General features: G+C 39.3%; 1 protein-coding gene across 10 annotated transcripts in view; it reads left to right on the top strand.

Moving 5' to 3' along the window:
- FMR1 (fragile X messenger ribonucleoprotein 1) overlaps nt 1–5,576 on the top strand; it is a 59,994-nt gene extending 54,418 nt beyond the window's left edge. For 6 of the 10 annotated variants that reach the window (XM_051969283.1, XM_051969280.1, XM_051969274.1 and 3 more), the window contains 2 exons: nt 1,663–1,745; nt 3,603–5,576. In XM_051969283.1, the coding sequence (XP_051825243.1) occupies nt 1,663–1,745; nt 3,603–3,764 (245 nt within the window). In that variant the 3' untranslated portion in view covers nt 3,765–5,576. The other 4 variants (XM_051969282.1, XM_051969275.1, XM_051969285.1 and 1 more) reach the window with 2 other exon arrangements.
- The last annotated feature ends 8,561 nt before the right edge of the window (nt 5,577–14,137 follow it).

The raw sequence follows: 14,137 nt of genomic DNA, 5'->3' as shown, positions 1-14,137 counted from the left end.
TGGGATTGTGGGGGTTCTAAACATAATGATTTTACTCCGGGGCCCTGGGGGTCCTAAAGTTAATGATTTTACAATGAGGTCATGGCAGTTCTAAAGGTAATGATTTTACTCTGGGGCCCTGGGGATTCTAAAGGTAAGGATTTTACTCTGGGGTCCTGGCAGTTCTAAAAGTAACGATTTTACTACGAGGTCGTGGCGTTTCTAAAGGTAATGATTTTACTTTGGGGTCCGGGGGAGGGAGGTCTAAAGGTAATGATTTTACTTTGGGGTCCTGGGGGGTCTAAAGGTAATGATTTTACTTTGGGGTCTTGGGTGTTCTAAAGGTAATGATTTTACTCTGGGGTCCTGGGGGTCTACGAGGTCGTGGCGGTTCTAAAGGTAATGATTTTACTCTGGGCTCCTGGGGGGGTCTAAAGGTAATGATTTTACTCTGGGGTCCTGGGGGTTCTGAAGGTAATGATTTTACTACGATGCCGTGGCGGATCTAAAGGTAATGATTTTACTCTGGGGTCTTGGGGGGTTCTAAAGATAATGATTTTTCTTTTGAAAGAAGAAAATATTGCTGCTAGAGAGAAAAACTTAATGAAATGTAAGATATTGTCTAAAATGCCATTTATTCTAGTTGTTGTCTACTGTCAAATACAGAAAAAAATAGCCATTCATTCGTATCAGTTATCTTGTAGTTATATTAGCTTTTTGTATTGACTCCTATAGAATTATGGCAGGAATTGATAATGCTTTTTCTTTTGAGGTTATTTTTACTCTTTTCCAAGGTACTAAGTGTAATTAAGTTGAAATGAGAGAGCTAGGTGGCGCCAGGCCTGGAGTAAGGAAGAACTGAGTTCAAGTCCGCTTCAGACACTTACTAGCTTTGTGACCATGGGCAAGTAACGTCACCTCTGTTTGCTTCAGTTTCCTCATCTATAAAATGGGGATAATAATAGCGCCTGCCTCCTCCTAGTGTTGTGAGTATCAAATGAGATAACCTGTATGAAGCATATAGCACCGTACCTGGCACATAGTAAGTGCTATCTACATTTTAGCAAAAAAAAAAAAAACAAAAACAAAAACAAAAAAAACAGAATGAGATGCATTTTGTTTTAACCAGTTTGGAGGGTGGTTTTGTTCTTTTACTTATTGCCCATGGTTTTTTCATCCCTTTTGCTCTAGGGTACGGTCATAAACAGTGCTTAAGGATGAGCACTCATTTTGATTTAGATATAAAGGAAATCTATGAGGAGTGATTTACAATTTTGGGGAACCTTTAAAAGTGGGTAAATTTTTTCTGCATTTTGAAGGGTTGGGAGGAAGCTGTGAGATAGTCATGTCTCTACTCTCATATTTAGCTTAAGGTGAGCCAAAAAGTTATTTGACCTTCCCATTGCCAATATTTTGTAGTTAATCTCTTAAACCTGCCTCTTATATCTGGCACAATTTCTTCCTAGCCTGATAAGTATTTTACTTTAAATTGGGGGAGGTGGTTTTGGGGGTTTTTTTTTGTTGTTGTTATTTTTGTTTTTTAGCAATTATGATGGAATGGGCTGTGTAAATATTAATTGAACTTTAAATTACAGAGTGCAAATGATTTCTTAAAAAAAAAAAAAACCCTTAATCATTTCTTAACCAGATTCAATGCTGAAACTATAAAAAAATTCTTTGTAGGAAATGATGATCAGTCTAGAACAGATAATCGGCAGCGGAATGTAAGAGATGCTAAAGGAAGAACACCAGATGGATCACTTCAGGTAAATTATGTGTCTTATTTTTATTTATATTTAATTCTTGAATTAAGTCACAAGAGATTTTATAAAAATGCACCTAACTCACATTATATGATAAATACATCCAGAGTATAAGAGTATAAATTTTACTTCATATATGAACTAGTATGATTCTTTTTAAACTCTATATTGGCATTTTTATTCCTTCTTGACAAGAATAGAAAAATTTGAGGATTTTTCCAGAGAAATTTCTAGGTGCTTATATAAATATTTGACAGCCTATGATCCTTCTGTAGCTCAGTAATTAAAAAATAGACTTTTGAGGACCAGAATATATAACACTCAGTCCTTTACAAATCTTCATTATTGGATTCAACTCCTTGTTCTTCAGACACTCAAATTCCCAAATGGGCTGAAGTAAATGTTTTTGGCATCACCTATAAATCTATTTTTTTTTACTGATATGGCAAAAAGAGAAGATAAATTAGGTTTACTTCACTGAAATATATTTTCCATCCTTTCCAAGAGTCATATCAATCTGTGCTTCTGTTGATCATTGTTAATATTTTACAGATCAAAGACATGGAAGCCAAAATGTTTATGTTTAGAAATAGTAATAATGTTTATGTTAATTCCTTTTGGGGGGAAAAAGGGCAGCAAGAATTAAAACAGCAGGCTTATCAGTTATAAGGGACCACGTGGTTTCATCACTGGCGCTTTGCCTCTGACTGAAATGATTTGTTATTGCATAATCCCCTGTAATACTTAATGTAGTCTAAAGCTTGTCTCACCCTACAAAAGTTTTATATATTTTTGCACAACTAGGAAAAAAGATGTGAACTAAAAATGCAACAGCCTGGAGCTTCCACTGGCATAATTTACCATATCCATCGAGAATTACTATGCTCCAGAATCATGCTTTTCTGGAGTGTGTTTGATGTTTTTGTGGTATATGCCTCTCTGGGATGTGACAGGCTCTAGCTCAGGGGAGCTCTAACAGGTTTTAACAGTACTTAGTTAAGTAAGTGGAGGGCAAAGTTGTGGGTGCTCACTGATCAGAAAAATGAAAGGGGAAAAAAAAACTTAGGGAATGAAGAGCAGAAAGAAAGACTGTGTTCTACCAGTAGCCATTTTCACCATGACAGAAAGGACATTATTTTATATTTCTCAGCCTCCCGTGATTTCTCGTTATGTAGGCTATTACTGAGCTGGGTGCTAGCATCTTGTCTGTCTTTAGAGACCTCTTTAGTTCCAGGCCTGAAAAGGCATTCTGTAGCCCAAGAGTGGGACTACCATTTCTTGTTTCCTCTTCTTTTCTCTCTCTAAGAACTAATGTTCTTAACCACTGATGTTCTTCACTCTGCTATTCTTCCACAGCATTCATTCAACCTTGTCAGAATTAGTTCTACCAGCGTGTTTCACTTGGGCACTGGCTACTGTTCACATATGAAAAGAAAATAGCTGGAAGAGGGATTTTGGTTAACAACTTAAACCTCCACAAGTAAATGATATGAAAAGTTTGAGTGTTGAAAATCTAGTAGAATTTGTCTTGTAATACGAGGGTAAAATCAGATGGATGTTTAATTTGGATCTCATGATTAGAGGGTAGAGTGCCATAGTGGGGTCACCAGAATCTGGTCCTTTACAAATGGAAAAATTTGCCCACGGTTGGTCAAACAAACCTCTTGGGGTTTAATGCTACTCAAAGTCTAAAGTGTCCACACTTTAGGAACCAGAGTCCCAATTACAATCTAATTCTTTTGTCTCCCTCACCACTTTGCTTTAATACATAGTATTTATGTTTCAGGCTTAGACTCCTTGGCAGGCAAATTGGGAATTATGTTGGGATATGCATTACATAACAAATGTGACTCGTTTTAGATCAGAATTGACTACAATAATGAAAGAAGTGTCCACACTAAAACATTACAGAATACGTCAAACGAAGGTAGTCGGCTGCGCACGGGTAAAGAGCGTAATCAGAAGAAGGAAAAATCAGACAGCGTGGATGGGCAGCAACCGCTGGTGAATGGAGTACCCTAAACTGCATAGTTCTTGAGTCATATTTCCTATACTGTTTCAGTAATTCTTATTCCACATTAGAGAAACTTTGTTAGGCCAAAGACAAATTAGTAGGCAAGATGGCGCAGGGCATGAAATGAAGACAAAAGTTCTGTTAGCCTTTTTTGTTTGTTTTATTATTGGCTGTAAGCAACTGTTTTCAGGATAAGAACTTATACAAACATTTACTTAAGAATATCTTGGATTTCTAAAATATTCTTTCAAGTACATATTGTGTACTTCAAAAAAATTTTTGTTTTGTTTTCTAAAAATATCAAGTTGTGCACTAGTATACTTTCTGTTCATTTGGACTTCTACTGCATTGGGTCAATCACTGCTAAATTTATTCTTTTTTTCTGAATAAATGGTGTTTGTGATAATCAAATTAGGCTTCTGTTTTCAATCAAACTTCAAAGTCCTTATGAAATGCTCTGTCGTTTCATGTCCTGTGTCAGTTCACGTTTTGGTCCACTTTTTCCAGTATCTTAGTGGACCTCAAAATGTGTGATGTAACAATTATCATTTTCATTAGCAAAAAAAAAAAGTTGTATGATCTGTGCCTTTTTTATATCTTGGCAGGTAGGAATATTTTATTTGGAAGCAGAAATCAGGGAAGAGAAGTTGGAAACACTAAATGTAAAATATATGTAGCAAACCCTGTTCAGACATTTAGTACTTTATAGAAGAATGCATGCTTTCCATACTTTTTTTCCTTACTTAAACATCAGGTTAGGCAATATAAAGAATAGGGGTTTTTTGTTTTGTTTTTTTGCACTGAAGATTGACAGTGTTGAAAAGTGTAATTTTTCTTTACACGTGGGACAAGAAATCATTCTTTCCATTTTGAAAGAGAAAAATTTCTTTGGGAACAAATCTTTCTAGTTGCAAGCTAGTATAACATGCTTATTTGGCCAGATAAAAATGTTGAGTAAATAGTCATAATTTCATCTTCCCACAAAATATAGACTTGTTTTTCATGATTTTAATTTCAAACTTATCTCAGGGGAGGTATGGAAGGTGATGTCCTTTGTGATTGCTATGTGAAGCACAGGTATCCAACTGTAACATTGGAGGCAGGTTAAATTGTTAAATTTGAAGTTCACAACCTGATTTGAAAGAATAATCAGAAGGCATTCTGCAATTTGATAACAAGTAATAGACAATTAGGGAATGGGGTGGGGATGGGGAATTTTTGCTCTCCCCTCCCCCCTCCCCCCTCCCCCCTCCCCCCTCCCCCGCCCCTTTAAGATTATGAACGATGTTTACTGGGGAAAAACTGTTAAGGACTTTCATTTTAAATTTTTCTATTTTTCTTTAAAAATTACTCCAGTAGGGGTGCCACCGATTTATGTACTGAACTATACAAACGAAACCTGCCTCTGATGTATTTTGTGAGTTTCATTTATCTTTGCTTTTCTTTTCACTGTTACTTTTCCTTGCATACAAGTAAGCATATAAAAATCACAAGAAACTGCACATGGTTTAACAAATATTAAAATGTCTTTAAAATCTTGCCAAACATTATTGTTGATTTTAGTTATTTATTTTGGGAATGTATAGCTTTTGAGAAAACAAAAACTGGTACCTTGCACACATCATCTGTAAGCTGTTTGGTTAAAATACTGTAGATAATTAACCAAGGTAGACTGACCTTGTAATGTAACTGCTCTTGGGCAATATTCTCTGTACATATTAGCTGCAACAGATTGGATTTTATGTTGACATTTGTTTGATTATAGTGCAATATATTTTGTATGCAAGCAGTTTCAATAAAGTTTGGTCTTCCTCTGCTAACTGATGTTGATGCAATCCTTACAAATGATTGCTTTAAAACAACTTCAACAAAAGGAAAACAAAGCTATTAAAAAGTATATTCTGTCACCACACTTAACTCTTAACTATTGCTTATTTCACAGCTCATAGGAAGTCATCACTTAATCTACCAGTTTCTGGGAATTTGGCATTGTGTTCAAGAACATGAGAAATCAGTGACAAAATGGTACAAAACACATGGTGATGTTATAACATTCACTATGTGTATTTTTTTTTATTTATATTCAGATCCTGAGAGCTTAGCAAGGCACTAATTAGCTTAAATGTGAATAATTACTAAAATGTAATTTGGTTTATCCCACATCATTGTTTTCAGATGGAGTTGGGGCCAAGACTAATTTTTACAATATTTGTGTGCAAAAATTAAATGTTTGTGTTTTAGTTCAAAATCCTGATTTTTAAAGGCTTATTTAATAATTTCAAAAATATGGGAATTGTAAATCTTTAAAGTTTTATTAAAAAAATCTTGTTTAGAACAAAGCAAAAACAAGTCTGACAGATGATTGATTCTTGGTTTTAAATCTTAATTTTAAGCATATGTTCAAATTCACAGTTTTGGTGGGAGAATGATTAGAAATTTTTTTGTATGTGGGATAGTGTATATATTTCACAAATCTTTGTGTCCTTATCTTGGTCTGTTGGCAAGAATCGCAGATCATTTCTGTCCTATATACACCTTGGTCCTGAAAAGTGAAGTCTTTGTGTAAAGATGATGGGCAGAACATCTGGTCCTGCAGCTCATTGTTTAAACCTAAAAGGAACTAAGAATTCCAAGGAAATCCAGTTTGCCTAGACATTGGACCAAGAAACACCATTCTTTTTATGTATTTTGCATTCTTGTATTTACTTGTTTGGAACTTGTTCAGGTTTATCATAGGATCTGTCTCCCTCTTGAGCTGTTAACTCTTAAAAAGCATTAAAATGCTTTAAAGAGGAGTTAGGTATGCTCAATAGCCAAAAAGATAGGTTGGTACTATTGCAATTTGGCATGAATCCCATCTGTTTAAAATTGCTTAGCTGGGTGTCATCCCACATAATTGACGAGCAACATTTTCAGTTTTCCTTCAGAAATGCTTTATTTAGCTTATAATTAAACAGACTTGTATGCATCCAACTTGTATAATCCAAACACTCTACGATGATTAGGATGATTTGCCTTTAAAATATGTAATCAGTACAGACATACTATGTTCACTACAATTTCATTTTCTCATTTAATGATGGATCTGGGTCAATTCAGTACAATTTGACATAATAATATTTATTAGATTTTAACCTCAGATTGGTTTCTGTCTCATGGTCATAACCTACACATCTTTTTCACTCCAATAACCAGAACTTTCAAGAACTGTGTCATTGGAGACCAAAATTGCTTTAGTGAAAGAGTGGATGTCATGGAAATAACCTGACAGCTTACTGGGAGGGAAAGTCTAAATGTCCTTTTAGGAGCTAAGTATCTTTAATATAACTCAGGTACCTACAGTCACATCTCCAGTACAACTTTTGTGAAAAATTCTGAGCATTCAATTTTTTTTTTATTACTTGAGTGGTTAAAAATATTAAGCTTCAATAACTGGAAGCTACTAAATAGCATACTGTATAGTTTTATTAAGGATCTCAACTTTTATTTACTCTTAGAATAGGAGGAGGGAAGAAAATATATGTACAGAAAAACCAGGACAGATCCTGACAATGTTTTTTGTCACTGCATGTTAATCAGAGATCTTATGTCACTTTTAATATTTAAAAGAATAGGCCTGTACCACAAAACAGAAAGGCAGGAATTTTTATTTACTTTAATAAGAACTAGCATGTTCATTTTTTTCATTAGATTAGAATCAGAGTCTTAAATGCCACTATTTATTACAGGATCTTCACTCTCAATTTTATAATTCCCCCTTTAAGTGATGAGCCAAGAGAGTACTGTCTTTCATAGCTTTCATTTATTCTTTAAAAAACAAATCAGATTTCCCCTACTTAGCTATTAATGATACTGAGTGCCTCCTGGGGTCAGCATATTGCATTTCCACAAGTAAGAGAGTGGTTTAGCACTTGAGTAGTTCACAATCTGAATGGGGTTTAAAATGTTCTCCAAAGATTTCCTGATGACTTTTGAAGGCCATTGCTCTGGCAGCCACAAGAACTTGACTGTCACTCTCAGACCTCATCCTCATATAGGTTTCACCCATGTTGCTCTTTTGTTTCTTCATCTGTGAAACAAAGAGATTGGATTCTAAAGTTCCCTTTAGCTCTGTTATCTATAATGGTACAAAGGGAAGAGTCCTATTATTAAAGTTTTAAAACAGCCAAAAAGATCAAATCAAGACAAATGTTTTTGTACCTTTTTGTGCTGGGCACTGTACCAAGTGGTCTGGTGTCCTGTATGGCCTTATTATGATCTTAGATGATCAGAGACTGACCCCTTACAATACATTCAAGCCGTAGGTTTAGTAATTGTAATTTCTTTCCATTTTATTGTTGTGCACCATAAATACTGATTTCCACAGAATACTTGTTCATCTGTCTTCTGAACCAATCATAAAATTGATTTCATCTAAACAGACTTGTAACTTGTGCTGTCCTTCAGAATTGAATCTGCCTTTGAATGTAGCCCACTTTGATCATCAATGGGAAGCTAAAGTTTTTCTCCTCTCTTTATCCCTTATATTTTTTGTTTATCTCTCAAAATCACTTCTTGATTTGGGGCACTCATGATTGATCTAGTTCAACCCTCTTATTTACAGTCGAGGGAAACAAAGGCCAAGAGGAACTATTTGAAATAACAAAGGTAATGAAAGGTGAACTTGAGGATTAAACCTACCACACTTAAACCTGTTTTTGAGTTACATATTGAACTGTCAACATATCAAACTGAAACATCTCTATGTTTTCTGCCCAGTGCCAGCTAGGAGCAGGGGAAATAGTCCCTACCAGTATAAACTTTTTAGTGATCTACTTCTCTCTAAAAGAACATTCACGTTAACTACTCTTCAATTAGTAAAGCTTGGGTGACAAAAGATTGTTGCTTTAAACTCTAAAAATTTGGATTTTGAGATCATTCCCTCAGGTGCTACAAGTATTTCCCTTTCTCTTAGGGGCAATGGCATTCTAGATATTTTTTTTAAAAGGTAGGTTTATTTCTAATGTGCTTTTTAAGCACTGGTAAGATCATGGATTTGTAGGATTTAATGATGAAAGGTATCTTGGAGAAAAGAAACTGCACAGTTAGCAGAGTTGAATTCAAAGTTATTGCTTCAGATTTCAATGCCAGTGTTCTTTCTCTTGAACACATTCCAGTTGATTAAAATGTGCATCTACATGTATCTTTGAAATGCATTTCTTATGTATGCAGAATAGATCTGCCTATCTAATCCTGTTTGTCTGGGGCTAAAGTCAGTTCCAGTCATTAGTTAGCAAACAGTGTCAGCCATATGCCAGGCATGGCCAGGTAATGAGTGTATAAATACAAAGGATACTCTCAAGGAGCTTACATTCAAACAGATGTGGCTTGTTTGTCCTACATTACCTAATCTAGTCCTTCAAACCACCCAATTATAACAGTTGTTAAAAAGGAAGAAAATATGCTTCAGCATCACACAACCACTAAGTGCGTGAGCCAGAATTTGAACCCGCCTTCACATCAGTGCTCTGTTTACAAGCCAGAGATTCCTAAGCAGTCATGGGTTCTGGTCAGTCTCTGGTGATACTGGTAGACCCCTTCTCAGAAAAATATTTTTAAATGTCTAAAAATAAAACACAAAGATAACACATCGGTACACTAATGTGTGGGTATTCTCATTTTAAATTTGTGTACTCCAGATTAAGCGCCTTGAATATGCGCAGAATGAGAATTCTTTAGGTCCAGTGTTGGGCCTGCATGGAAGTCTGGACTAGATCATCCATATAGGGGTGGGACTTTTTCATCACACATCAAGTAACCATTGGCAGTTTAAGTAAATACATTTATTTCCCGTAAAGGGATTGGCCCACTCCTAACATGGCCTAAGCCTCTTGTGCGGAGGAATCCAGTTTTATTTGACCCTTTAAGGCGCAGGCGCACATAAATTAAATCAAGCCTCTATAAGTTCTGCGCATTAGAGTGCTTTGCTGCTGCAGGAGGGGTAAGAAGTAGAAAGGGGGTTGCTTGCAGGGGAATTCTACAGCTAGGCGCATAAAAGGGTTGAAAATTGTGAGGCCTCGGGAGTTCAACTTCCTAGGCAAAGGACTTTGTAGTCAGTGCTGAGGCAGATAGAGTCGGCCCAGACATCGGGTGGTCCTGACCTTTGAGATCCACTTGGTGATTGACGAATTGATCATCGTGGGCCCTCCCTGCCTCTCTTTCCTCCAGATGCATCTCCACTTCTATGTTGTTGGCCTTTGTGCCATTTGGATGCTCTGCTCCTACTGCAGTTCAGGTGAGCACCTTAGGCCCAGGCAAACTAAGGGCTCGCTGCCCAGTTCCCAGCCTCCCTTAGCTTTAGGATCTCTTCTTCCCCTTCTGCTCTGCTGGCAAGTAGCTCCGGATTGATGCTGAAACAAGTAGATAGGGAGGGTCTCATACCTTTCAGTGGGTGGGCCTGAAAGATTGAGATCAACCTGGTATTCAACTTTGTAAAGGTAGGGGCAGGTGCATGTCCCCTTCCCTGCCTCTCCTCCACGTGTGGCTCCTCTTCTACGTTGTTGGCCTCTGTGCCATGTGGATAATGTGTGCCTGCGATGATTCAGGTGAGTGCCCTGGGCCCAGGCAAAGAAAAGAATCACTGCCCCAATTGCCAGCTTTGTGATGGCTTTAGGATCCCCACACCCCCTTGCAGGCAAGTAACCCTGGAGGCCCTTATTGAAACTAGTACAGAAGTATCAACCTTCTTGACTTAGGGTTCATGGGCTTATGGTTTGTAAGTGGTACTAACTCCTGTATCCTGATCGTCCCTCCCCCTTCAGTCTACACAGTTTTACCTGAGAGGAGAGTTAAATACACAAATTATTCTGAATGCAAAGCCTTTGGGCTTTTAACCTCATTATAGTACTTTAGAGCTCCTCTAGAGATTATCGAGTTCAGTCTCCTTATTTAGGAGAGGGAAAGTTGAAGTTTGAAAAGGGTAACTGTTAAATATGGCAACAAACTAAAGTACAAAAAGAACCTAGCCAGCCCCTGGGGGAGGGGAGTGGTTGAGTTAGTAGGGGGAGAAGGAATGCTATGGCCAGGCTGGGGGAGGAGGACATCTACCACCTGGGGAGTTCTCTGCTTCCATGGACCAATGGCATTTGTTTGTCAGTGCTTAGGAGAGGGTCCCCACCAGGAGGGCCAAGGTCCTGTTCTTCTCAGTGGATGGGCCTGAAGGCTGAGACCAACCTGAGTGTTGACTTTGAAGGGCAGGCAAATGTCCCTTTGGGGACATTGAGCTTCCTGGGCGTTCATCTGGCCAGATTCGGCTCCTTTCCTGTGTTGTTGGCCTTTGTGCCATATGGATGTTGTGTGCCTGTGACGATCCAGGTGAGTGCCCAGGCAAAGAAAAGAATCCCTGCCCAGTTGCCAACTTTCGGGTGGCTTTAGGAACTCCGCTCACCACTGCTGACAAGTAGTCCAGGGCATGATACAAAAATTAGTAGAGAGGGATCAAACTGCTTGTCCCAGGTTCCATGGGCTAGTAGTTCTTATGTGGTACTGACTCCTGTTTCCTGAATGATTGGGGTTCTAGTGGCAGTCAGAGAGTTATGGGAATCTCCTTTTGGTCAGCACAGGTCCTTTGTGAAAGAATTCAGGAACCTGCAGAGTTTTAGGTGGCAAAAATGGAAGTTTATTGTTGGATGAGAAGTCTGCTTTGCTGGAAAGATTGACTTCTTCAGTGGCAAAGTCCTGGCAGAGAAATAACAAGTTTTTTTTGCTGAGGAGAGGGTCTCTCCACTGTGGACAGAAGTCCTGGCAATCTTTGGACATTCTGCAAAGAAATGAGAGAGCAGAAACCTATTTTATGGGCAGATCTTGGCAGGGGATTGGAGGCAGTTTGAACTGATCAGACAAAGGTCTCTCAATTGAAATAACTTGGAAGGCGTTTTCAGCCTGAATTTGAATGGAGATCGGCTATCAATGGAGGTGATTTGCTTTAGAAATGACCCAGCCTGAGAAACACTCTCATACTCTCTGGAGTCTGGAGGCTAAGAATCAAAGGGGACAGAATTTCAGTGTTAATTTTAGAGATCAAAAGGGAACACGATTTTTCACCCCCGTCATGATCACAATACCCTCTTAAGTCTACACAGTTTTCTCTGAGAAGAATGGGTATGAAATAGTTCGGTTTGCATTTATCAGCTGGTCATAATTTCTCCAATTATGATTGCCAAGCCTTCTGGCTTTCAGCTCATTATAGCACTTCAGAGCTGGAAGGTTCATGAGATTATGTAGTTCAATCTCCTTATTTAGGAGGGAGAAAACCGGTCAGAGAGTGATAATTTGTTAATATGATAACAAACTAAGTACAAAAAGAACCTAGCCAGCCCCTGGGGGAGGGGAGTGGTTGAGTTAGTAGGGGGAGAAGGAATGCTATGGCCAGGCTGGGGGAGGAGGACATCTACCACCTGGGGAGTTCTCTGCTTCCATGGACCAATGGCATTTGTTTGTCAGTGCTTAGGAGAGGGTCCCCACCAGGAGGGCCAAGGTCCTGTTCTTCTCAGTGGATGGGCCTGAAGGCTGAGACCAACCTGAGTGTTGACTTTGAAGGGCAGGCAAATGTCCCTTTGGGGACATTGAGCTTCCTGGGCGTTCATCTGGCCAGATTCGGCTCCTTTCCTGTGTTGTTGGCCTTTGTGCCATATGGATGTTGTGTGCCTGTGACGATCCAGGTGAGTGCCCAGGCAAAGAAAAGAATCCCTGCCCAGTTGCCAACTTTCGGGTGGCTTTAGGAACTCCGCTCACCACTGCTGACAAGTAGTCCAGGGCATGATACAAAAATTAGTAGAGAGGGATCAAACTGCTTGTCCCAGGTTCCATGGGCTAGTAGTTCTTATGTGGTACTGACTCCTGTTTCCTGAATGATTGGGGTTCTAGTGGCAGTCAGAGAGTTATGGGAATCTCCTTTTGGTCAGCACAGGTCCTTTGTGAAAGAATTCAGGAACCTGCAGAGTTTTAGGTGGCAAAAATGGAAGTTTATTGTTGGATGAGAAGTCTGCTTTGCTGGAAAGATTGACTTCTTCAGTGGCAAAGTCCTGGCAGAGAAATAACAAGTTTTTTTTGCTGAGGAGAGGGTCTCTCCACTGTGGACAGAAGTCCTGGCAATCTTTGGACATTCTGCAAAGAAATGAGAGAGCAGAAACCTATTTTATGGGCAGATCTTGGCAGGGGATTGGAGGCAGTTTGAACTGATCAGACAAAGGTCTCTCAATTGAAATAACTTGGAAGGCGTTTTCAGCCTGAATTTGAATGGAGATCGGCTATCAATGGAGGTGATTTGCTTTAGAAATGACCCAGCCTGAGAAACACTCTCATACTCTCTGGAGTCTGGAGGCTAAGAATCAAAGGGGACAGAATTTCAGTGTTAATTTTAGAGATCAAAAGGGAACACGATTTTTCACCCCCGTCATGATCACAATACCCTCTTAAGTCTACACAGTTTTCTCTGAGAAGAATGGGTATGAAATAGTTCGGTTTGCATTTATCAGCTGGTCATAATTTCTCCAATTATGATTGCCAAGCCTTCTGGCTTTCAGCTCATTATAGCACTTCAGAGCTGGAAGGTTCATGAGATTATGTAGTTCAATCTCCTTATTTAGGAGGGAGAAAACCGGTCAGAGAGTGATAATTTGTTAATATGATAACAAACTAAGTACAAAAGAACCTAACCAGCCCCTGAGGGATGCCCAGTGTTGAGGAGTTAGAAGAGGGAGAAGGAATTCTATGGCCAGGTACATATGGAGTAGAAAGTCTGGCTCCTGGGAAGTTCTCAGGCTTCGATGGAAACAAAGTTTGTTGTAAGAGAGTCCACTGGCATACCAAGAGAGAGGGTCCGCTGGTGTATCTGGTGGGCCCAGGTCCCAATTCTCTTAGTGGGTGGGCCCGAGGGTCTCCTCTTACTGGGTGGGCCTGAAGGTTGAGGCCAACCTGTTGGCTGACATCATGAGAGTGGGTGAGAAGGGCAGGAGCGTGCCCCCTTCCCTGCATCTTGTCTATATGCGGCTCCTCTTCTATTTTGTTGGCCTTTGTGCCATACGGATGCTGTGTGCCTGCGATGATGTAGGTAAGAACCTGGGGGCCCAGGCAAAGAAAGGACTCCCTGCCAAATCGCCAACTTTCTGGTGGCTTTAGGACCTCCCCTTCCCGCCCCTCCTTTCCCCGCCCCTCCATACTGCTGGCCAGTAAGTAGTCCCGCGGATGATCCCAAAAGTAGTTGTGGAGGGATCAAACTTCTTAACCCAGGGCCATGGGCTTGTAAAAGTTCTTAACTGGTCCCGACTCCTATTTCCTGATCGCCCTGCCCCCTTTCAGTCTGCAGAGTTTTCCCAGACAATAATGAGTGTGAAATAGTTCG

Source organism: Antechinus flavipes, chromosome X (assembly GCF_016432865.1).
Source record: "Antechinus flavipes isolate AdamAnt ecotype Samford, QLD, Australia chromosome X, AdamAnt_v2, whole genome shotgun sequence".
Classification (NCBI taxonomy): Eukaryota; Metazoa; Chordata; class Mammalia; order Dasyuromorphia; family Dasyuridae; genus Antechinus; species Antechinus flavipes.
This window is presented reverse-complemented; position numbering and strand designations above follow the sequence as displayed.